At 68.2% G+C, this 24,663-nt stretch overlaps 1 protein-coding gene across 1 annotated transcript; it reads left to right on the top strand.

Moving 5' to 3' along the window:
• The first annotated feature begins 1,126 nt into the window (after nt 1–1,126).
• Nucleotides 1,127–22,069, top strand: BAHCC1 (BAH domain and coiled-coil containing 1). Its single transcript, XM_058038962.1, has 26 exons — nt 1,127–1,301; nt 8,183–8,362; nt 9,126–9,248; nt 9,522–11,135; nt 11,214–11,319; nt 11,438–11,646; nt 11,725–11,883; nt 12,217–12,431; nt 13,069–13,426; nt 13,508–14,224; nt 14,766–14,950; nt 15,062–15,198; nt 15,536–15,637; nt 15,897–16,011; nt 16,116–16,287; nt 16,627–16,788; nt 16,955–17,280; nt 17,595–17,702; nt 17,780–18,033; nt 18,155–18,230; nt 18,322–18,430; nt 18,543–18,665; nt 18,745–18,912; nt 19,406–20,556; nt 21,069–21,305; nt 21,781–22,069. The coding sequence occupies exons 1-26, from the start codon at nt 1,127–1,129 to the stop codon at nt 21,985–21,987; spliced, it is 7,488 nt and encodes a 2,495-aa protein (XP_057894945.1). The 3' UTR covers nt 21,988–22,069.
• The last annotated feature ends 2,594 nt before the right edge of the window (nt 22,070–24,663 follow it).

Genomic DNA, 24,663 nt, shown 5'->3' on the forward strand with positions numbered 1-24,663 from the left:
TTTTCCTCAGCTCGATTTGAGGAAATGCACATGTTTTGTTCCCGGCCCGGGTTTCTTCCCCCGGGGCTCGCCCCGGCGCTCCCCCCCGGTCCCCGCGGTCCCGGCCGGGCCCCCCGCGCCCCCCGGCCGCGCTCGCCGCCCCGCGCCCCTTTGTTCGCCGCCGCCCGGCCCGTGCCCGGCTCCCCCCGCCGGATCGGGCCCCCCGGCCCCGGCGCTGCCAGAACAATGACCCGGCGGGCGGGAGCCGCGGCCGGGCACCGGCAGGGACCGGGAACCGCGGCCCGGAGACCGGGGAAATACCGAGAAGCCGGGGCAGGGCGCCGGGGACGGACCGGGGAACCGGGGAGAGGAGGGTCGGGACAGCGGGTGATACCGGGGAAGCGGGGCCGGGGGAACCGCGCTGGAGGGAAGACGGGGAAACACCGAGGAACCGGGGCTGGGGAAGGAAGGAAACCGGGGAACCGCGGCGAGGGAGGCGCCGAGCGCCGGGGAGACAACGGGAAGCGGGGAAGCCGGGGGCGAGCGGGGCCGAGCCCCAGGGAGATAGGGTCGGTGAACCGGGAGAGATAAAAGAACCGAGCGCCGGGAAACCGGAACCCGAGCAGCGGCCAGAAAGGGTCGGAGCAGCGGGAACCGGGCCCGCGCTCCGGGCAGCCGGGGTTGGGAACCGGGAGCACCGGATAGAGGGGGAGCTGCGCTCCGGGAGCACCGGGAACGCGGAGTGGGGGGGCTGTGCGCTGAGGAAACTGGGGATCATGAACCGGGAGCACTGGGAAAAGGGGGGGCCGTGCTCCGGGCACGGCAGAGAGCGGGGACCGTGCGCCGGAGGTACCGGGGACCGCGGGGCCCTGCGAACGGCGGAGAAAGCGGGCAGCGTACCGGGGACACGGGGAGCGGAACGCTGCTGGGGCGCGGGGGTTCCGGGGTGCAGCGATGGCCGTACCCCCACCCCGGCCGTGCTCTCACCGTCTCCTTTCTCTCCCCGTGCCAGGAGCGGAGGATGAGCCGACAGCCCCGGCGCGGAGCGCGGCACGACGGCCGCCGAGCCGGCCCGGCGCGGCGCTGAGCATCGCCCACGAGCCGTGTCGGGGTCCCGCCGAGCCCCCCGCGGGTGGGTGCCCCCGGCATGGACGGCCGTGACTTCGCGCCCCCGCCGCGGCTGCTGTCGGAGCGGGGCAGCCTCGGCCACCGGCACGGCACGGGGCGCGTGGCGGGGTCGGCGCACGGGGCCGTGCAGCCCCCCGGACACTTCCAGCCCACCAAGTACTTCCCGGCGCCCATCTCCATGGCCACGCACACAGGTCAGAGGGGTCGGGGCGCCCGCGGTGCGGGGGGCCGGGGAGGGCCGGGAGGCTCGGCACGGCCCCGGGAGCTCGGCCTCCCTTTGTGCCGACCTCGCTGTCACCGCGCCCGGGGGTTTTGGGGTTTTCGTTCACGCACACGGGGGACATCCCCCACCCGGCCGCTCCGCCGGCGCGGGAGGAGCGTGACCCCGGCTCCATCCCGGTGCCGGGACGGGGAGGCGCGTTCGGGCTGAACAAGGAGGCCGTTATGCGCGGGGCCGTGGGGCGGCGGTGGAAGGTCACCGAGCCCGGGCTCGATATTCGCCGCCGAAGTGTCAGGGTGCGAAGGGGTTCGCGGCGCGCGTTCGCCGCGGCAGCTGCCGGAGCTGGACAAAGCGCGGCACACGGCCGAGCTCGGCACGGCCAAGCAGCCCCGGCGCGGGGTCACCGGATCCGGCATCCGCGGCGAGCTGCCCGCGCGGCTTTGTCTGCGGCATGTGCTCGCCTGCGGCCGGGCACGGCTCAGCCGGGCTGCGCGCCGCCGGTACCGGGGCTCGCTGCACGGGGGGCTCTGAGGGCGCAGCCGGCGGGGAGCCCCCCGCGCTGCCGAGCTCCGGGATGGAGCCGGGGCGGGAGCGGGGCCGGGGCGGGAGCCGTGTGCCGGCTCGGCGCGGCGCAGCGCCGGGCCCCCCGCTTCCCGCCGGCGCAGGCGGTTGTCTGGCCGCGGCACGGCGGCAGCGCCGGTTATTGTCGCCGCCTTGATGAGCTGTGAATACTAATAAAATTATATCTGCTTTAATGGGATTACAATTAGTGCGTGGATTAGGGCGGGGGGCACGGCCGGGCCGGCGCGGGGGGGTGGCAGCCGTGGGGGTTCTTGGAAGGAGGTGGAAAGCGGGGGGCACCGGGGGGTGCCGGGGAGGCGGCGCCCGATCGGGCCCGCGGCCGGGGCGGTTTCGCTTTGTGCCGGCGGCCCCGCTGCCGGGACCACCGCTGGGCTCGGGGGGCCACCCCGGCTTCCCCCAGCTTTGTTGGGCGAGGAGTGCGGATGGGGGCTTGGAGCCCGGCCCCGGGATGGGGGATAGCGGTGGCGGTTCGGCTGCTCTCCGGCTCGCGGTGACCGTGGGGGGATCCCGGAGGGCCGCCAGCGCCGGGGTGCTGCCGGCTTCCCTCCGGCTTCCCGCCGCGGCCGCGTCCCCGTGCAGGACCCTCACACCCGCCGGGGCCTGGGCGACACATGGGAGCCCGAATGCACCGGAGGTTGTTAAAATAACATGGATCCGGCTAAAAATACCCCGGCAGAAACGCGCCGAAAAAAAAACATTAAAAAAAAAAAAACCCAGAGAAAAAAAAAAAAAAAAAAAAAAAAAAGCGAGAAGCCAAACCCAACAACAGAACGAGCTAAAAATATTCCAGCTTTGGCAGGGCCGGCGCAGCCGGAGCGCTTCCCAGCGAGCTGTGCTCGGAGGCTCCGCGCGGCCGGAACGCTGCCGGGGCGGATGAACCGGATCGCTGAGCGGGCGGCACGGTGCCGGCGGCAGGGGGGTCCCCATGCCCTGCACCCCGTGCCCTCCCGGCGCGGCCCGGCCGCGGTGCCGGCAGCCGCGCTAGCGTGGCGCGGTAATTAAGGCCGATGATTGATAATTACCCCACCCAGCGCACGCAGCCAGCCCGCGGTTGGCCGTGGCGGGGCGATGCCGGTGCGGCACGCGGCGCCCGGGGGGCACGGCGGGGCCGGGGGGGCTCCGGCCGCGCTCCCCCAAATGGCTCCCGGCGTGGGGCCGGACTACACCTCCCAGGAGCCTTTGCCGGGCCCGGCGGCCGCCCTGGGAACGGAGATAAAACTGTTTTCTTTGCTTTTATTAAAGCCGTAACTCAGGGCCGCGCGTTCGTGCAGCCGAACGCTCCGGCTGGCGTCGGGTTTGGCTCCGGCACCGCCCGGGGATGGGGGGATGGAGACCCCCGGAGCCCGCCCGGGGGGGTGCAGCCCCTGCGCCCCAATTGTAGGAGATCCACTGGCACGGCACAGCCCGTGCTGAGCAGGGCCGGGGTCCCAGTGCCTCCGCCGCAAACCGAGGGTGGGAAACTCTGGCAGAGGCCTGTCCGAGCCACGCTGGGGCCTGGCTGCAATTTTTGCTTTTTGGATGTTTTTGTGCACTAGTGGAGAGTTGTGACTGTGCTGGACTGTGTCACCGTGGCCGAGCCCTCGGCCGGGAGCAGTGTGGCCGTGGTGGTGTGTGGCTTGACCCTGTGAGGGTGTGTGTGCATCCCAGTGTGGATCCCGATGTGAATCCCAGTGTGCATCCCGGTGTGAATCCCAGTATGTGTCCTGGTGTGAATCCCGGTGTGAATCCCAATGTGCATCCTGGTGTCCGTCCTGGTGTATGTCACGGTGTGAATCCCAGTGTGTGTCCCCGTGTATATCCCGGTGTGTACCCTGGTGTGAATCCCAGTGTGCATCCCGGTGTCTGTCCCAGTGCTGCCCCGCAGCCTGGCAGTGGCAGTGTTGGTGTTTGTCCTGGCGCTGGCACACAGCCTGGCCATGACAGTGCAGGTCCCGGTGCGTCCCATCCCGGGGGTGCTGGATGTGCTCCCACACCTGTCCCCTCCCTGGACCGCGCCCCAGGCTGGGTGCTGTGCGGTTCTGGCACGGCTCTGAGGGGGGATTTGGGTGCTGATGGTGGGAGGCAGGTGGGGCCGGTGGCCCTGGCTGGGTGGTGACACGGGGCCGGGTGCCAGCGCTGCAGCCGCTCTGCATCGCTGCTTCCCTGGAGATGGGATCTGCGAGGGGCTGGAGGCCACGGCGCAGCTCCAGTGCAGGGGCTCCCCGCTAACCCAGCCCCCAAAGTAAGGGTAAAAGTTAAACCAGATCTGGAGATTAACTGGGCTGCTCCTCGGTAGCCACGAGGCTCTGGGGGCCGAGCGTGGCCGGTGGGATGTGCAAAACCCCGGATCCCACAGAATTACCCCGGCTCTCGCAGAGTCATCCTGAGTGCTCCACTGTTCCTTAGTCATGAGCTGGATCCAGGCGCAGATGTTGCCACGTGCCAGGCCCTGGGGGACGGGCAGCTGCTCCTGGCATTGCCCAGGGAACAATGGGGGGTGGATGGGCTCCATGGGGAATTTTGGGGCCACTCTGGGTGCTCCTGGCTCCTCGGGACCCCCAGCCCTGCCTGTGCCCTGATTGCCCCACAGCATCACCCCAGGGCAGGCTCTGACCCTGCCTCGTGCCGGGGTCCCCCAGCCCTGGGGGAAGAGAAGTCCTCCCCCCTCCAGGACCCATATGTGTGATGTTCACAGGAACTGCACAGGGTGCCCATGGACCCACATTTTGGAGGGTTCCTGGCAAGGGTCCGTGTGTGTGCTATCCATGTGACATCAGTGGTGAGATGGGACATCAGGACCCCTGGGACTGGACACTCCCTGGTTTCCATGTGCTCCAGCAATGGTCTTCCAAGGCACGTGTGTGTCAGGTTATGCTCTGGGTGTGCAAATTGTGCTCTGGGTGTGAAAGTCATGCGTGCAGGGAGCGTGCACTGAGCACACGAGTGTGCCAGCTGTGCCAGTGGTGTGTGCCAGCTGTGCCAGCAGCATTTCCCAGCTGTGCCAAGAGTGTCCCCCACCCCTGTGAGCCCTTTGCACACGTGGCCCCAGTGAATGTGCAAGCGCTGAGTGTGCAGTGGCCGTGGCCAGCACAGCTGCCAGTGGCATTCCAGAGGGGATAACCCCTCGCACAGCACTGGGATCTCCCTGCTGGCCCCTCGGGCACGTTCCGGCAGCGTTTCACCATTGCAGCGATCATTGAGTGCCGTAACAATATGGATTCAGTTGGAATTACAGCACCGAGGGAGCCAGAGCCCGTTTATTGCCTGTTTGCCAAATTTTTAAAGGGGCCGTGTGAGTTGTGAAGCACGTGGGGGGCTGCCCATCACCCCCTGCCCGGTGTGGGGGGGCCCGGGTTGCCCCTTCCAGGGTCCCTGCCAGCTCCTGGCCCTCCACCCGCAGCCTCAGCTCCATTAGGAATGTTCCAGCCCCAAAATAGCCGAGGGAGAAACCCAACCCTGCGCACGTCCCCCCCGCCACCGCCGCCGTCCTGGGTCTGTCACCGCCTTGGGGATCCCAGAGCAGCCGTGGGCTGAGCCCCCCCAGGACCGGGCCCCCCCTGCACACGCTGGCCCTGAAACTTTCTGCCTCCCAACACGTTCCCATCTGTGCTGCACTTGGAGCGGGGGCGAGCGGCAGCTGGAGGGAAGGGAGCACCTCTCGTTGTCCCCTCCTGAGTCTCCCCAGTGCCCCCCGCCCCTCTCAGTGCTGTCGGTGTGGCCGTGCTGAGACCTGGCACACTCGTCACACGTGTGACCCTCTGCATTTCGGGGCCAAGGGAAATTTCGTGCCGGAGCCGGGAGCGATGCCGGCGGGGCTGAGTCACAGCACCGGCCTCGGGGAGCCCGGCCAGGGAGTTCCCAGGGTGATGCTGCCGGGGGGGCCGGGCTGGGACCCTGCAGCCATCTGTCCTGTGCTGGCATCCCGCCCCACGGGGCTGTGCCCATCCTGGCACTGCCGGCTCATCAGTGACATGAGTTGTGCCCGGTCTCGGGGACTGGCAGCATGGGCTGCTCCAGCAACGGTGGCTTATCAGTGACATGAGTTGTGTGTGTCCTCAGTGACCTGTCCCTGTCCTGTGCTCGTCCCTGTCCTGTGCTGGTCCCTGTCCTGTGCTCGCCATCACCGTGGCTGGAGGGGCAGAACCAGGGGGCCGCTCCCTGCCCCTGCTCAGTGCATGAGTGCAGGGGGTCATGGTGGGTGGGAATGTGGGATCAGCAGTGCTGGCCATGGGGCCAGTGGGAATGTGGGATTGCAGTGCTGGCCATGGGGCCAGTGTGAATGTGGGATTGCAGTGCTGGCCCCGTGGCCAGTGTGAATGTGGGATTGCAGTGCTGGCCATGGGGCCAGTGTGAATGTGGGATCGATCAGGAGTGCTGGCCATGGGGCCAGTGTGAATGTGGGATTGCAGTGCTGGCCATGGGACCAGTGTGAATGTGGGATTGCAGTGCTGGCCCCGTGGCCAGTGGGAAGGTGGGACTGCAGTGCTGGCCCCGTGGCCAGTGGGAAGGTGGGATTGCAATGCTGGCCCCGTGGCCAGTGTGAATGTGGGATTGCAGTGCTGGCCCCGTGGCCAGTGTGAATGTGGGATCAGCAGTGCTGGCCAGTGGGAATGTGGGATCAGCAGTGCTGGCCCCGTGGCCAGTGGGAAGGTGGGATTGCAGTGCTGGCCCCGTGGCCAGTGGGAAGGTGGGATTGCAGTGCTGGCCATGGGACCAGTGTGAATGTGGGATTGCAGTGCTGGCCCCGTGGCCAGTGGGAATGTGGTATTGCAGTGCTGGCCCCGTGGCCAGTGGGAAGGTGGGATTGCAGTGCTGGCCCCGTGGCCAGCCCGCGCCGGGGGACCCGTGAGTCAGCGGGTGGGCGGTGGGGAGCGGCGGCCCCGCAGCCCCCCCGGGACACCCCGGCCCCGCCGCCATCGGGGTGGGGTGAGGGGTTATTTTTTTCCAGCCCGTTTCACAGCTTCCAGAAAAGTCTCATTCTGGAAACCTCGGCTTCCCGCCCGGCACGCTGCCGGCTCCACGCCCGCACGGGGTCTGTCGTGCACAGGGTGGGTTTGTGTCCCCAGGGATGCGTTGGCACTGTGGGGTGTGCCCGCCCGTCCCGGTCCCGGTCCCGGTGTGTGTGTCCGGTTCCCAGGGCTGTGGGTGGGATGCGGCCGTGCCCCCGGCCCACGCCGCCCTGCCCCGCTCGGCCTCGCCACGGAGGAAGGAGCGAAGCTGCCTGAAACCACATCCCGACACTCATCCCAGAGGCATCCCGGTGGGATTAGCCGGGGAGCGTGGGCCGGCTTAGAGAGCAAAGCATCGCTTCCTGCCCCGGCCGGCCGGGCGGGCAGCCAGCCCGCGCTCCGCGCCACGCCACGCGTGCCGAGCCGTGCCTTGCCGTGCCACGGCTGCTCTGGCACACACGGACATGGGGAGTGGGCACACACGGCGAGGGGCAGCTGCTCCCCCGTCCTGGCTCCCCCATCCCCGCTCCCCCCATTCCTGCTCCCCCCGCCCGGCCGCTGGCCACCAGCTCCGAAGTTTCCACCATGATCTCACGGCTTGGCCGGGATGGGAGCGGGATGGGGGGCGGGATGGGGAGCGCCGGCCACGGGCCTCCCCAAGGGCGCTCGGGGCCCCCCCAGCTGCGGGGGAGGCAGCAGGGTCAGGGCCAGGGCTGTCCCCCCTCCTTGCACTCGCACACATGTGCACACACACAGAGCACACATGTGCACCCGCATGGCCCGGCACAGCCCGTGTCCCTGGAGCTGGGATTGTCCCAGCACTGGCAGCAGCCGGTGTCCCTTGGGGGGGAGCAGCAGTGTGGGGAGCCACACACGTGTGCAGAGCCTCCCACGTGCTGTGAGTGCTTGGGGCACGCACAGAGCAGGGCTCTGGTGCCCCTTGCACAGCTCTGCTGTGCCTGGCACACCCTGGGGCTCATCTGATCCCCGTCGGGCTGGGGGTGTCAGGGACATGGGTGCACAGGGAACGTGGGGGCTCACAGGGGATGTGTGCAGGCAGCGTGTGCATGAGGGACAGGGTGACACGAGGGACACGGTAACGCGAGGGCTGTGAGCATGAGGACGTGTGTGCACAGGGGCTGGGTGTGCACAAGGAACACAGTCCCACGAGGGACACGTGTGTGCCCAGGGGATGCACCGGTGCAGAGTAGGCTGCACAGCCCTGTGGCAGCTGTGTACACACGCGTGTGCACAAGGGAGTGTGGTGTGCTTGGTCATGCATGCAGGTCCTGCACAGCCCCTCCTGACTGTTCTCAGCCCCCCTGACTGTGCCCTCTCCCCGCAGCCGGCAGCAGCCTGATGGGGAGTGCCCCCCCCTCGTCCTTCATGGGGGGCTTCCTGAGTGGCAGCCTGGGCTCGGGGGGGCCCAGCCACCCCGCCGGCCCCGCCGCCTCCCCCCCGGAACCGGCCTTCTGCGGGCCCCACTCCGGCACCTCCCAGATCTGGTTCTCCCACTCGCACGAAGGTGAGCGGGCACCGCGGTGGGGACGGGCTGTGGGTCGGGGGTGGCCGGAGGCCGTCGTGGCTCTGCCCAGTGCCGGTGGTCACATCCTATCAATGCCCACGTGTATGGGATCCAGGGTCAGTGGCTTCTGGGTGATGAGGGTGGGTTTGGCCACCGCTGTGCCCCAAAACACCCTGGGCATCCACAGGGACCGGGCTTAGACCCCACAGTTGGGGTTTGGTGTTTGGCGAGGCCCGTGCTGAGCTGCAGAGCTCTGGCTGAGGCTGGGCCACCTCGAGTCGCTGGTGATGACGAACCCGGACAGGGACACCCCTGTTGGGGCAGGTGACAGTGTGGGGACCCCGGGGGCAGCCCCGGTCAAAGCGAGTCCCCGTGCCCCCCCACGCTGTGGCGTATCCGTCCCGCCGGAGGAGCGGGAGCGGGAGCGGGGCGCGGAGCTGGCGCGGGGCCCTGGCAGCCTGCCCGGCTGGTAGTTTGACCGGCTGCCAGCTGGCTCCCGGCGTTCCGGGGGGGCACGGGGGGACGGGGACGGGCAGCGCACGCGGCTGACGGACAGCCCGCCCGAGCCGTGCCGAGCCGAGCCAAGCACGGCCGCCGCTGACACGGGGCTGGGGGGGTCTCAACCCCACCCCCGGTTCCCAGAGGGTGGGAGGGGTCCCAGCCTGGAGGGGATCACGGGCTCTGCAGAGTTCCCAGCTGGAGCCGTGCAGGTTGGGATGCGGGGCCAGGTGCCAGCCCAGCCCCGCTGACTCGATGTCCCCAGCCCCGGGGTACCCCCGCTTCTCCGGGAGCTTGGCCTCCACCTTCCTGCCCATGGGCCACCTGGACCACCACGGCAATGGCAACGTGCTCTATGGCCAGCACCGTTTCTACGAGAGCCAGAAAGGCAGGTACCGGGGCCACCGGGACCCCCGTGGGGTGTGTGTCCCCCGGCCGGGCAGGGGTGGGGGCTCAGTGCCTGAGCAGGTGGTACTGGGGCAGTGGCTGGGGGGGTGGGCGCCAGTCCCAGCCCTACTCCTTTTCACGGGGCTGTGATGGGCACTAATGGGGCCGTGGTTTGGGTGGGACACAGACCTAATGAGCCCGACCCTTCATCCCAGTCCCGCTGCAGTTTGGGTGGGGGGAGCGCGGCGGTCTCACCCATCGCCCTCCCCTCCAGATAACTTCTACCTGCGGAACCTTCCGGCACAGCCCCCCCTGCTCCCCGCCAGCCACGGCTTCCCCGGCATCGCCCGCGCCGCCCCCGGGCCCCCCGCCGGCTCCTGCAGCCGGGAGCGGGACGCCGGCCCCCTCCCCAAGACCCCCAAGGACTACGAGCGCTTCCTGGCGGCCAAGGACAAGGGGGGCAAGGGCGACCCCAAGGAGCGGCTGCCCGAGGAGGACCCCAAGGAGCGGCACAAGGCGGTGCTGCCGGTGCCGCCCGAGGGGCACTGCAAGGAGGGGGTGCCGCCACGGGGGGCCGGCGACGGGCGCCCCAAACCCCTGGCCTCGTGCCTGCTGGGGACCAAGGGGCTGGACGGGGACGGCGCCCGCGCCGCGCTGCCCAGCTGTGCCGGGAGCGCCCTGCCCCGCGCCGCCCGCTGCGCCCCCAAGGAGCGGGAGCCGGGGGTCCCCGAGGCGCCCCAGCCCTACGGCGAGGCGGTGGAGCGGCGGCAGATGCTGCACCACGCCGTGTCCTACGCTGTGCCCGCCGCCGGCTCCTTCCCCTGCCTCCCGCTGCACGCCGGCCCCGAGGTGCTGTGCCCGCTGCCCGAGCCCCCCGCCCGCGAGCTGAAGCTCAGCGGGGCTACCTTGGTGCCCTCGGTGGGGCCCCCGACGGACAAGAGCCGCTCCTTCCAAGCGGAGTCCGGCGGGATGGAGCGCGGGGACGGCAAGGAGCGGCACGCTGAGGCGGGCGCCGAGCCCTACGGTGCCCCCTTCCACCACCCGCTGAAGGCCGAGGGGCCGGCGGAGCGGCGGCTGGAGTGGGGGGCTCCGGGCACGCGGCTCAAGGGGCTGGAGTACCTGGGGGGCAGCGCGGCCGAAGGACCCCCGTTCTCCGGCCGGTGCCCCGCGCCCAAGGCGGGTATGGAGAAGGGCTACTTCGAGGTGCCGCCCGCCCCCGACTGCTCCCGCGCCCCCCGGCCCGACCCTCTGGGCGTCCGCGTGGGCCCCTCCTGCTGCACTTTAGAGAAGGGCCCCCCCAAGGAGCCCCCGGCCCAGAAGGTGGCTCGCATCCGGCACCAGCAGCACCCCGAGGCGGAGGCGGCCGAGGGCAAGCGCAAGCCCCTGGAGCTGGGGGGCCTGGGCTACGGCGGGCACCCCCTGCCCCCCTGGGGGGTGCAGGGCCAGGGGCCCCCCCTGCCCGTGGCCGAGGAGCGGAAGGGGGGCCCCTACCTGGACCCCTTCGGCGCGGGGCTGGTGCGGGCGCAGGAGGTGCCCAATGCCCCCGACGAGGTGTCGGCCATGAAGAACCTGCTCAAGTACAGCAACGGGGCGCTGCTGGGGGGGCAGAAGGGCCCCCCCTTCGTGGGGCTGGCCGGCGCCAAGGGCAGCTGCGCCCACCAGGACGCCAAATTCCCGTCGGGAAAGGCTCAGCCGGAGCTGGAGCGGCCGGACTGCGCCCGCGGCCGGGAGCACGAGGCGCTGGGCCCCGGCGGCACCGAGGGCGAGGTGCGGCAGCCGCCCGTGGGCATCGCGGTGGCCGTGGCGCGGCAGAAGGACACGCTGGGCCGCCACGAGCCCTACGGCACTGCCGGCACCGGGCGGCAGCGGGCGGCGGCTGGAGTCAAAGGTGAGGGCCGGGGAAGGGGGACGGGGCACGGGGGGCTGGCGGTGCCACGCTGATGCCACCGCGGTGTCCCCGTGGCAGCAGGCACCGCGCGGCCCGTGCACCTGATGGAGCTGGAGGCGGAGGAGGAGCGGGGCCGGCTGTGCGAGGAGCGCCTGGGGCTGCCCGGGAGGGACATCCTGCTCCAGTGAGTGCTGGGGGAGCCTGGCTGTGAGGGCTGGAAAACGGGCTCCGTGCGCTTTTTGGGGTGCAGGGGACGGTGATGCCGGCGCTGCCCCCACACTCTGCCTCACCTTTTCCCACAGGGACAACAAGGAGCTGGTGGAGTTTGCCCGGATGCACCCATCGGGGGGGTGTCCCGGGGAGCTGACCCCGCACCTGATGATGACGGGGGGCTCGTCGCTGCCGGCGGGGCAGCTCGGGGGGGACCCCGCCGCCCACGCCCACCCTGCCCACACGCACTGGCTGCCCCGCACCCGCAGCCCCTCCATCTGGATGGGGGGACACTCCTACGGTCAGTGCTGGGTTTGGGGGAATTGGGGGGTGCTGACCCCCAGCAGTGGGGTGCTGACAGACCCCCCCATCCCCACAGGCATCGGGCACCCTGCCCTGCACCAGAACCTGCCCCCTGCCTTCCCTGCCTCCATGCCCAGCGCCATGCAGCCCGTGTTCCCCCTCGCCCAGGACCCCCCTGCCCAGCTCGTCATCCTCCCCACGGAGCCCCCCGCCCACGGCACCCCCCACACGCTGGGTGAGCCTGAGACCCCCACCTTGTGCTGGGGAGGGGGGTCCTGGAGGCTGGGGGGGATTGAGAGAGAGGAGAGCGGGTCCTTGGAGATGCAGGGTGGGAGATGGGGGTCTCAGGGGGTACTTTTGGGAGTTCGTGGCTGATGGGGTCCCTTGGGGTACTTTTGGAGGTGCAGGGGAGGGGTATGGGAGCCTTGCAGGTGTTTTTGGGGTTCAGGGGTGGGAGATGGAGGTCTCTGGGGGTGCTGCCAGGGTTGCAGAACTGGGGTTTGGACACTGCTGGGGTTTGTGGGGTGACCCTGAAGAGGGTCTCCAATTGTCCCCCCTCTGCTGGCAGCTGACGTGATGGACCAGGCGTCGCTGTGGCCCCCCATGTACCCGGGCCGGGGTCCCGGTGCCCACCTGCAGCACACGGGGCAGCTCCCCGTGTACCCACGGTCGCAGTTCCTGCGGCAGCAGGAGCTCTATGCCCTGCAGCAGCAGCAGCAGCAGCAGCAGCAACAGCAACGGGCGGCCCAGGCCCTCGAGATCCAGCGCCAGGTGCACGGCCAGGTGCCAGGGGATGGGATGGGATGGGATGGGATGGGATGGGATGGGATGGGATGGGATGGGATGGGATGGGATGGGATGGGATGGGATGGGATGGGATGGGATGGGATGGGATGGGGTGGGATGGGATGGGATTGGATGGGGTGGGATGGGATGGGATGGGGTGGGATGGGGTGCGATGGGATGGGATGGGATCCATGGGATGGGATGGGGTGGGGTGGGGTGGGGTGGGATGGGATGGGGTGGGATGGGATGGGATGGGGTGGGGTGGGGTGGGGTGGGGTGGGATGGGATGGGATGCGATGGGATGGGATCCATGGGATGGGATGGGATGGGATGGGATGGGATGGGATGGGATGGGGTGGGATGGGATGGGATGGGATGGGATGGGATGGGATGGGATGGGATGGGATGCGATGCGATGCGATGCGATGCGATGCGATGCGATGCGATGCGATGCGAGGCTGGCTGGAAGATGCAGGGTGGAGGGTGGGTTGTGGGACTGGGATGGCAGATGTGGGGAAGGACTGAGGGACAGTCAGTGGGACAGGGACTGGCCTGTTGGGCTGGATTGGGATATGGATGCAGGGCTGAGATGTGGGGCAGGATGTCACACGTGTCACCTCGTTGTACCCCGCAGCGGAAGCCGGAGGAGCAGCCCCTGGAGCTGGAGGAGAGGGCTCCCGAGAAGCCCCTCAAACCCTCCCACAAAGCAGTTGCCTTAAACCCCCCGGCCAAGGGCCTGACCTCGGCGGCCCCCGCGCCCCCCAAGCTGTCCCCGTGCTGCCACTCGCCGGCCCTGCGGCACCCGGCCAAGTGCCCCGTGACGCTGCCCACGGCCCCCTGCACTTTACCCGCCTGCCCCGCCGCCAGCCCCGCCGTGGCCCCGCGCTCGCCGGCCGCCAGCCCCCTGCCCGCCCCCAGCAAGGGCGGCGAGGGCGAGGACGCGCGGGGCGAGGGGCAGCCCCCGCACCGCTACCCCAAACCGCTGGAGCCAGGTAGGACCGGGCGCGGGGAGCGGGAGGAGGGCGGCTGAGATCAAGCAGGGCATCCCCGCTGACCGTGACCCGCTCCCCCAGACCTGCCCCCCGGGTACGGCTACCCCGCCGCGGTCGTGGGCTACCCCGCAGCGCACTCGGCCGAGCCGGCAGACCCCGACCCCGTGCACGCCGGCTCCCCGCCCGCCGAGCCCGAGCAGTCCCGGACCTTCAGCCCCGCGGCCGAGGCGCTGCGGGACCCCCCGCGGGACCCCCCGGCCGAGGCTCCCGGGGCGCTGCTGCACCGGCACCACCTGCTGCTGCCGCCGGCACCGGGGCCGCTCTGCGGGGAGCGGGGCGCGGCGCCGGCCGCGGGCGGCACCGAGGAGCCCTTCGGGGGGCACCGCGAGGTGGCTCAGGGAGCGCCGGAGCAGCCGGAGCAGCAGCACCCCGTGCCCCAGGAGGGGGGCTCCCCGCTGCCCCCCGCTGCGGAGGAGGAGGAGGAGGAGGAGGAAGAGGAGGAGGAGGAAGGTGACAGCGATGGCTCGGAGCCAGAGGGCAGCTGCGATGAGGAGGAGGAGGAAGAGGAGGAGGATGGTGACGTCCCCAGTGGGCACCGGGGCTGCACGGGTGGGCTGGAGGCGCTGATCGCCGCTGGCATCGACCTGGGGGAGCTGCCGGCGCTGGAGGAGCCCGAGGAGCCCCCCCCGGCGCCCCCCTCGCCTGCCCCCCACCCCTCAGGGATCCCGGGCATCGCCCTGCTCAGCGAACTCGCCGACCTGGAGCTGCGCCGGCGCCGCTGCGACCTGGCCAGGGAAGGTGGGTGACACCCGGTGCCCCCAAGTGTCCCCGGCACGCCCTGGTGACTCCAGTGCCCTCCTGTGCCCTTTGTCTTGTGGAACTGGGGGGCAGCATGCTGTGCCATGCTGTGCCATGTTCGTGCCATGCCGCGCCATGCTGTGCCATGCCGCGCCATGCTGTGCCATGCCATGCCCCATTCACAGCCAGGGCTCGTCTCCAGCGCTGGCTCCAGGCAGGCGGGATTTGGGATTCCCTCCCAGCTCGGCTTCCCCAGGGAATCCCGGGGGCCCCAGCGGGAATGGCCTCAAAGCCTGGCACATCCCCAGCCCTGTGGGAGGGAGGGAGCAAAGGGGGGGACCCAGTGCTGGGTTCAGGGGGGGACAGCGTGGGGTGAGGGGGTGGCTGTGGGGTCCCACTCGCCATGGATGGGGTGGTGGGGCGGGCACAGGACCAGATGGGCCAAATCACCCTCCCAGCCGGGGGGCTGCTCCTGTGCCCCCCAGGAGCCAGCGCAGGGCTCTGGTGTGTTGGTCCTTGCTGACCCCCTGCCGTCCCACAGGTGAGGATGAGGAGCTGCTGGCCTTCAACCTGCAGAACCTGGCCACGGTGGCGGCCGCCTGGTCGCTGGTGGAGGCGGCAGGACGGGAGGGCAGCCCCCCTGCCCTCAGCCCCCTGCCCGTGTCCCCCCCGCCCCGCGCCCGCATCCCCCGCCGCAAGTACACCTGGACCCCCAAAACCAAGGCCGTGAGTGTCCCCGGAGGGGGTGGCGGGGGGGGCGAGCCGTGCCCAGCCTCAGCCCTGGCTTTGAGGCCTCTGGCGGTGCCAGCCGTGCCCAAACCCCCCCTGGCCCCCCAGGTGTGCCCGCTGAAGGCGGCCATGGAGCAGCTGAACACGCAGGAGGTGGAGGTGCGGATGCGCCTGGCCGAGCTCCAGCGCCGCTACAAGGAGAAGCAGCGGGAGCTGGTGAGGCTGCAGCGGCGCCACGACCACGAGTACGTCCTGTCCCCGTCCCTGTCCCCGTCCCCATCCCCATCCTGAGCCTGGGGGCAGCACGCGATCCTTGCCCCGGTGGCAATGGGGGCTCTGCTGATGGTGTCCCCGTTGTGTCCCCGGTGTGTCCCCGTTGTGTCCCCGTTGTATCCCCGTTGTGTCCCCATTGTGTCCCCATTGTGTCCCCGGTGTGTCCCCGTTGTGTCCCTGGTGTGTCCCCGGTGTGTCCCTGTTGTGTCCCCGTTGTGTCCCCGGTGTGTCCCTGGTGTGTCCCCATTGTGTCCCCGTTGTGTCCCTGTTGTGTCCCCGGTGTGTCCCCGGTGTGTCCCCCGTGTCCAGGCGTGACGAGAGCTCCCGCAGCCCCGCACGGCGCGGGCCGGGGCGGCCGAGGAAGAGGAAACACTCCAGTGCCCTGGGCAGGGCCGAGAGCCGCAAGGTCAAGTGAGTGACTGGTGCCACACGTCCCCCTCGGCCCAGGGGACAGAATTAATGGCAGGGTTTGTGTTGGAGGGAAGGGGAGGAGGCAGACGGCAGCTGGGGCGAGCAGGAGCCAGCCAGGGTCGGGTCTGGATCCTTCTGGGGGATGCAGGGTGAAGCTGGGGGGTGCAGATTCCATCCAGGGACGCAGGATCCCCCAAGGGGTGCAGGGTGCCCTGGGGATGCTGCAGGCACCGTGCCCACATCGTGCCTCCCCCCCCAGGGCAGTGAAGACCAGCCTGTCCCTGCTGTGTGCCGAGCTGAGGGGGGACTCTGAGCCCCAGAAGAAGAGGAGCAAACTGGCCGGGGGCACCTTCAGCAGCCTCCAGGGCTCCCCGGTGAGTCCCACGGGGTCTGGGGGCTGTGTTCTACCCCCAACCCCCCCTGAGTCCCCCCAGTGTGGGCTCCTCTGCCCTGTGTGGTGACTCGTGGGCTGTCACAGCTGAAGCAGAAGGTGAAGGGCAAGGGGCTGCCCCCCGGGCTCAGCCCCTTCCGCCGGAGGGACCCCAACCCCAGTGCCCGCATCCAGAAGAAGCTGAACCGGCCCAAGAGCTCCAAGGGCTCCAAGTACCAGGGGCAGGACCCCGGTCCCCGGCAGCCCCCCCACTTCAGAGGCAAGCAGGGCGCAGGGATGGGGTGTGGGATTGGGGTGGGGGTGCTGGGGTGAGGGCCAGAATGGGGTACAGGGGTGGGATGGGGATCTACATGTGAGGTGGTGTGGGATGTGGGATCTGGCGTCGGGACGGGGATGTGAGGTCAGAGTTGGGATTCTGGGGTCTGGCACAGGACTGGGTTCAGGGTCGAAGATGGGGGTGCAGGGTCCAGCCATGGGTCTGGGGGGGTGGCTCGTGCCAGGGGATCACGCATGGCCTCAACTCACCCCATTGTTCACTGGACACGCAGGGGCCACCCCTGTGTGCAGGAGTGCCTCACCCTGTCCTCTCCCCTTGCAGGCGAGCCTGAGGGTGACACGGACAGCGAGGACGGGGACGAGGAGCCGGGGCTGTCACTGCCCACAGGGCCGGTGGCTGTGCTGGGCCCTTCCCCATCCTCCGTGGTGAAGATGGAGGCCAACGAGAAGGCCAAGAAGAAGAAGGAAAGGCAGGGGCTGCTAGGTAATGGGATCCGCCCTGGGAATGCTGGCAAGGACCCGGGGGGCACCTGCTGTGTCTGGGTGGGCAACTGTGAGCTGCTGCCAGCTGCTGCAACCACCACCACCACCTCCACGGGCTCCCCAAGCCCTGTCACCCCCATGGGCAGCCCTGACCCCTGTCCCCGCAGGTCCTTGCCGCATGGGCAGTCCCGAGGGCGAGGTGAAGATCAAGCGGCGGCCGGTGAAGCCGGGGGCGGCCGGGAAGCTGGAGAAGCTGCCGGGCCGGCGGAAGGCGGGGGGCTGCCCCGAGGGCAGCAAGAAGAAGCTGAAAGCCAAGGCCAAGGAGAGCCTGAGGCCCCCAGCCCCCGGCGGCCCCAGCCCCCCGGGACCCCCCAGCAGCCTCTTTGGGGGCAGCGACCCCCGGCTGCTGGGGCCGAGGGACGAGGGGGCTCGGCTGGGAGACAGGGGCAAGAAGGGCACCCGCAAGAGCAAAGGGCTGCAGGCAGCCCTCAGGGTGAGTGGGGCTGGCCTGGGGCACCCCTGGGCTCGGGGACAGGCAGATGTGGTGTCTGCGTGGGTGGGGACACCAATGGGAGCGAGGCATGCAGGGCTGAGGTTATGGGGGGCTGCCGGTGAGATGTGGGTGCAGGGTTTTGGGAGTGGCTGTGGGGTACGGATGGAACCATGGGGTGCAGAGGGGTTGGGGCAGGTTTTGCACAGGTTGTGGGTGCTGGTGGAGCTGAGGGGGCACCCCTCAGGGTGGTGGGAGGCCCTGGTGAGCCCTGGTCACGCAGAGGGGTCACTGGGCGCCCTGACCTTCCCGTGCAGCGCAAGAACGGGGCACTCTCACTGGCCCTCTCGCCCCGGAGCGCCAAGACCATCCTGAGCAAGGGCAAGAAACTGGCCAAGGTCAAGAGCAAAGTGGCCACCAAACAGGTGAGACCCGTGGGGGGTTCCCCCCACCCTGGCACGGCCCCCTTTGCCCCCCACCCACCCCAAGCCTCCTCCTGCAGTGCAAGGGCCGGGCCGTCAGCAAACTCCTGGAGAGCTTCACCGTGGAGGACGACTTCGACTTCGACGACAACAGCAGCTTCTCGGAGGAGGAGGAGGAGCTGGGGGGCTGCCTGGCAGGGGGGGCCCGCGGGGGGGTGCCCCACGCCTGTGCCATCCAGAAGGAGGATCTGCGGGATGGGCTGCACATCCTGATCCCCAAGGAGGACAGCCTGCTCTACGCCGGCAGCGTGCGCACCATCCAGCCCCCCGACATGTGAGTGCAGCCCCCCGGGGCTCCCAGACACTTGGGGGGGTCCCAGACATCTGGGGAGCTCCCAGCCTTTGGAGGGGGGCACCAAGGTGGGTGCTGAACCCCTTCTGTGCCCCCTCCCCAGCTACAGCATCATCATCGAGGGTGAGCGGGGGAACCGGCAGCACATCTACTCACAGGAGCAGCTGCTGCAGGAGGCGGTGAGTGGGGGGCAGCCGGGGCGGGGGTCAGGGTGAGGGGTCAGGATGGGGGTCCCGGACCCCGCAGACCCTCACACGCTGCCTCCCTCAGGTCCTTGACATTCGGCCGCAGTCACGGCGGAGCCTCCCGCCCGGCACCCGCGTCTGCGCCTACTGGAGCCAGAAATCCCGGTGCCTGTATCCCGGGAACGTGGTGCGAGGTGAGGAGGGGTGGGCACTGCCAGGGGTCCCCTGCCCTTCCCCTGGGGGCAGCAGTGGGGCGGGCACTGCCGGGGATCCCCTGCCCACCCCAACAGCCCCCCTGTGCTGCAGGCTCCTCCAGTGACGAGGAGGAGGAGGACGCTGAGGCCGTGCTGGTGGAGTTCGATGACGGGGACACGGGACACATCGCCGTGTCCAACATCCGCCTGCTGCCCCCCGACTTCAAGATCCAATGTGAGGGCCGGGGTGGGATCAGGGGATGTGGGGGGCTCTGGGGGGACACGGGGCCGCCCTGACCCCCCACTCCCCGCAGGCACCGAGCCCTCCCCGGCCCTGCTGGTGTCCAGCTCCTGCCGCCGGGCCAAGCGGGCGTGTGGCGACGTGGGCACCCCTGGGGCACTGCCCCCCACGCTCTGCCCCGACCACGGCCCCCAGCCCCCCCGGAATTCTGGCAGGAAGGCGGCCAGCAAGGAAAAAAGCGGTATGGAGGGGAAGGAGCAGGATCCCCTGCCAGGCTGGCGTGAGGGGAAGGTGTTGGGATGCAGGGAAAGGCACTGGGATGCCAGAAGGAGTTTGTGGGATGGGGGAAGGATGCTGGGATGCAGGGAGGTGTGCTGGGGTGTGGGGAAGGCTGTTGGGATGCAGGGAAAGGTGCTGGGATGCCAGAAGAAGTTTGTGGGATGGAAGAAGGATGCTGGGATGCAGGGAAGTGTGCTGGGGTGTGGGGAAGGCTGTTGGGATGCAGGGAAAGGTGCTGGGCTCTAGGCAGGGGAACAGGTTCAGGGGAGGATGCAAAGGTGTATGGGAGAGTGCTGGGATGCAAAGATGTGGTTAAGAGGGCTGGGACTATTGGTGTGCAGAGAAAGGTGAGGAGCTGGGGATGGAGGAAGGGATGGCACAATGAGGGTGGAGATCAGCCCCAGGGCATCCCTCTCTCCCTGCTCCTGTGGCCTCCTGACCCCTGTGTTCCGCAGGCAAAGCCCTGGAGGGGCTGTCGGGGGGCCGGGGGCCGGCGCTGGGGGACTCGGCGGCCGGGCGGCGCGGAGGGTCCCTGCTCAGCTGGGCCGCCGTGGCACAGACCAAGCGGAAGGTGGCGAACAAGGGCTCGGCCGTGCTCCAGAACCTCTTCCAGGTCAACGGCAGCGCCAAGAAGCTGCGGGCCAAGGAGACGCTGTTCCCGCTGCACCACCACCACCACCACCTCGCCGCCCCCGTCTTCGGCAACGCCTTCGGCGCCGACTCCTTCGGCCGCATCGCCGGCTCCTACGGCTCCTTCGGCGCCGGCGCCGGGCTGGTGCTGCCCGCGGCCCAGAAGCTGCTGCGCTCCAAGAAGGCCGAGCGGCTGGAGGCCGAGGTGGGCAGGAGCGGGCGCAGGAAGGCGGCGGGCGGCGAGTTCCTGGTCAAGCTGGACCACGAAGGGGTGACGTCCCCCAAGAACAAGATGTGCAAGGCGCTGCTGTTGGCCGAGAAGGACTTCGGGGCCAGGCTGGAGCGGCCGCTGGGCAGCCACGGCTACGGGCACGCCGGGCTGGGCGGGCGGGAGCGCCGGGGCCGCGCGGCCGCGCACCCGCTGCCCGTGGGGCTGGCGCTGCGCAAGTACTCGGGGCACGGGGACTTCGCCCTGAACTGCGACAGCGACTGCCACAGCTCCTACTCGGACATGGACGAGGACGAGGACGCGGCCGGGCTCGGCGCCGACGTCCCCTCGCGCTTCATGACGCGCCTTTCCGTGTCCTCCTCTTCCTCGGGCTCCTCCACCTCGTCCAGCTCCGGCTCCATCTCCACGTCCAGCCTGTGCTCCTCGGACAACGAGGACTCCTCCTACAGCTCGGAGGACGAGGACTCGGCGCTGCTGCTGCAGACCTGCCTGTCGCACCCGGTGCCGGCGCTGCTGGCGCAGCCGGACGCGCTGCGGCCCAAGGGCGCCGCGCCCCAGCGCTGCTTCCTGTCCAAGGCGGCCGCCGCCGGCCCCAAGGCCAAGCTCAAGCGCAAGGATCCCCTCAGCTTCGCCAAAGCCAAAGAGTTCTCCCGGCGGCAGCGCCTGCCCTCGGTGGAAAACCGGCCAAAGATCTCCGCCTTCCTGCCCGCCCGCCAGCTCTGGAGGTGGTCGGGGAACCCCACGCAGGTGAGGAGCCCCATGGGCACTGCCCTGGCACTGCCTGTGCCCGCCACGGGCACCCACCTGGGCACGGTGAAGGGAAGGAGCAGGCACAGCTTGGGGCAGGTGGTTGTCAGCGTGCCAGGGACAAGGTGCACACTGGGGGACATGTGAGGTACCCCGTGCTGCAGGCAGAGCCCTGGCTGCTCGGGCTGCTGGGGACACCGGCTGTGACATGTGTGACGTGGGTGCCCAGTGCAGGGTGTTAGTGGCACCGTCTGCAGGATCGGGCAAGGTGCAGGTGGCACATGGGCAGCCAGTGAAGGGAGCTGGTGACACCAACTGTGAATGCCAGCACAAGGAGGTGGTGACACCAGCTGTGTCCCTTGGGCTGGCAGTACTGGTAACACCAGCCGTGTGCCCCGTTCTGTGAGCCCCCCGCCCTGGCTCTCCTCTCCACCTCCCCCGTGGTGTCCCCACGGCATCAGGGCGGGTCTGGGGGTCCCCGTGCCAGCTCTGAGCCCGTGTCCCCTCCCCAGCGGCGCGGCATGAAGGGCAAGGCGCGGAAGCTCTTCTACAAGGCCATCGTGCGGGGCAAGGAGACGCTGCGCGTGGGCGACTGCGCTGTGTTCCTGTCGGCCGGGCGGCCCAACCTGCCCTACATCGGCCGCATCGAGAGCATGTGGGAGTCCTGGGCCAGCAACATGGTGGTCAAGGTCAAGTGGTTCTACCATCCCGAGGAGACCAAGCTGGGCAAGCGCCAGAGCGACGGCAAGGTGAGGGCAGGGCCGGTTTTGGGGCAGGGAGCTGCGTGCCAGCTCAGGTGGGCATGTGCCATGTGTGTAGTCACACATCGTTTCTGGTAGCCACATAACGTGTCAGGTGGCCACACGTCATGTCAAGACATGCCAGGGAACCACGTACCATATGAGGTAGCCACGTACCAGGGCAAGTGGCCACGTACCGTGTCTGGTACATGTGTGTGGTGTCAGGTAGGCACACACCGTGCCAGGCACCACATCGGGTAGCCATGCCAGGTGTCAGGTAGCCACATAGCTACATCAGGTTGCCGTGCACCATGCCAGGTGGCCGTGTCCCAGACCAGGTGGCCCTGTTCCACACCAGGTAGCCATATCCCACACCACGCAGCCGTGTCACCAGCTAGGTTGCCATATCCCACGCCAGGTAGCCACATCCCCCAGCAGCCACACCAGCCCAAGCAGCAGCAGTGACGTGGCCTTGTCCCCGCAGAACGCGCTGTACCAGTCGTGCCACGAGGACGAGAACGACGTGCAGACCATCTCGCACAAGTGCCAGGTGGTGGGGCGGGAGCACTACGAGCAGCTGACGCGCGGCCGCCGCTGCCAGGACCGCCAGGACCTCTATTACCTGGCGGGCACCTACGACCCCACCACGGGGCGCCTGGTGACCGCCGACGGGGTGCCCATCCTGTGCTGACCCCGGGGTGCCACCCTGTGCTGACCCCACCCAGCTCTGATGCAAAGGGTGACGCCCACACAACGTGGGGACATGGGGGGCACATCAGGGGGACGTGTGGGGGGGCGGCTCCCCTACAAGCCATAACTTTCCCTAGTACCTCTGACTGTTTGCCAGCAGGTGAAGCAGAAATCAGGTGTGTTGTTCTATTTATTTTGCCTGTAAATATTGTATTTCTTCCGGGAAGTTTTATGGAAAAGCGAGAAAGATAAAAAAAAAAAAAAAAAAAAAAAACAAAAAACACAAAAGCAAATCCGACAACGGCAAAAAAAAAAAAAAAAAAAAAAAGACAAAAAATGATGAAAAAAAATCACAAAAAAATAATAATAATCCTCGGGGAAGGGGGGGGGGGGGTCGTTTCAGTGCACTGTGTCCCCCAGCTGGGGGGACGGGGACAGCGGGGAGCGCTGTACAGAGGGGGCCAGGGCGGGGGGCTCGGCCCCGGGCGGGGGGCCCAGCGCCGCCGTCCCCAGTGCAATAGTGGGGTGACCGCGGGGGGGACACCCCGGGGGGACCACGGGGACCCCGCGGGGCCGGCGGACGCTGGCCCGTCCCGCCGCCGCTGCCTGGAAAATATGTACAGGGGCTTTTCCAGTGTAAACACTAAAACACACACAAAAAAATCCCACAAAACAGGATTAAAAAAAAAATAATAACCCAAAAGGACAAAAAAAAAAAAAAAAAAAAAGGAGCAAAGGGTTAAACAAAGGTTTTATGAGCCGCCATTCCTGTAAAGGCCTTTTACTATGGAACTTTTTTATGGATAACTTGGCTTATGAATAAATATATGAACCGTTGCTGGCGCCGGCTCCGCTCTCGGCTCTGCCTCCGTTCCCTCGTGGCTGCCACCAGCCCTGGAAACCCCAGTCAGGGATTGGGGTGGAGCGGGGAGGGATCAGGGATTGATTGGGGATGGAGCAGGGATGGACTGGGGATAGATCAGGGATACAGGGTGAATTGGGAATGGATTGGGCATGCAGGGATGGATCAGGGGTGGATCACTGATGAATGAGGATGGATCGGGGATGCAGGGATGAATCGAGGATGGATCAGGGATGGATCACTGATGGATCACTGATGGATCACTGATGGATGGGGATGGATCAGGGATCAGTCAGGGATACAGGGATGGATCAGGGATGGATTGGAGATGGATCAGGGATTGATCAGTGACTGATCAGGGATACAGGGATGGGTCAGGGATGGATCAGGGATACGGGGATGAATTGGGAATGGATTGGGGATGCAAGGATGGATCAGGGACAGATCGTTGATGGATGGGGATGGATCAGTGATTGATCAGGGATGGATCGCTGATGGATGGGGATGGATCGGTGATTGATCGGTGATGGATCACTGATGGATGGGGATGGATCAGGGATCAGTCAGGGATACAGGGATGGATCGGGGATGGATTGGAGATTGATCAAGGATTGATCAGTGACTGATCAGGGATACAGGGATGGGTCAGGGATGGATCAGGGATACGGGGATGAATTGGGAATGGATTGGGGATGCAAGGATGGGTCAGGGACAGATCATTGATGGATGGGGATGGATCAGTGATTGATCAGGGATGGATTGCTGATGGATGGGGATGGATCAGGCATCAATCAGGGATACAGGGATGGAGCAGGGATGGATTTGGGATCGATCAGGGATTGATCAGGGATTGATCACTCCGGGCCTGTTCTCCCGTCCCACGTGAGCTCAGACGGACGGGCAGCGCTCCCTCGCCATTGGCCGAGCCTCCGCCAATCAGCGGGGCCCGAGCCGGCAGCCGCGCTCCCATTGGCTGTCGGGGCGCGCTTTTGTTCTCAGCTCCGGCGCGCGCCCTCCAGCCCCACCCCCGGCCGCCAGGGGGCGCTGTGGGCGGGGCCGGGCCCGCGCGGGGCAGTGCTGCCCTCTGGCGGCCGCGACACGACACGGCAGGACGGAGGGACACGGGGGGACAGAGGGACATTGGGGACAGAGGGACATTGGGGGACTGAGGGACATCGGGGGACTGAGGGACATTGGGGGACAGAGGGACACCGGGGGACAGAGGGACACTGGGGGACAGAGGGACACCGGGGGACTGAGGGACATTGGGGACAGAGGGACATTGGGGACTGAGGGACACCGGGGAACAGAGGGACATTGGGGACAGAGGGACACCGGGGGACAGAGGGACATTGGGGACAGAGGGACATTGGGGACAGAGGGACAATGCAGGGACTGAGGGACACCGGGGGACAGAGGGACATTGGGGACAGAGGGACATTGGGGGACAGAGGGACACCGGGGGGACAGAGGGACATTGGGGACAGAGGGACATTGGGGACAGAGGGACACCGGGGGACAGAGGGACATTGGGGACAGAGGGACATTGGGGACAGAGGGACACCGGGGGACAGAGGGACACAGGGGGACAGAGGGACATTGGGGGACAGAGGGACATTGGGGACAGAGGGACATTGGGGACAGAGGGACACCGGGGGACAGAGGGACATTGGGGGACAGAGGGACATTGGGGACAGAGGGACATTGGGGACAGAGGGACACCGGGGGACAGAGGGACATTGGGGGACAGAGGGACATTGGGGACAGAGGGACACTGGGGGACTGAGGGACATTGGGGGACAGAGGGACATTGGG

This window comes from Melospiza georgiana, chromosome 21, assembly GCF_028018845.1.
Source record: "Melospiza georgiana isolate bMelGeo1 chromosome 21, bMelGeo1.pri, whole genome shotgun sequence".
Taxonomy (NCBI): Eukaryota; Metazoa; Chordata; class Aves; order Passeriformes; family Passerellidae; genus Melospiza; species Melospiza georgiana.

Coding starts and splice junctions, on each gene's coding strand:
- BAHCC1 (XM_058038962.1), top strand. CDS start 1,127: ATGGACGGCCGTGACTTCGCGCCCCCGCCGCGGCTGCTGTCGGAGCGG. Junction 11,320..11,437: donor GGGAGGGACATCCTGCTCCA/GTGAGTGCTGGG, acceptor CTTTTCCCACAG/GGACAACAAGGAGCTGGTGG. Junction 21,306..21,780: donor AGCGCCAGAGCGACGGCAAG/GTGAGGGCAGGG, acceptor TTGTCCCCGCAG/AACGCGCTGTACCAGTCGTG.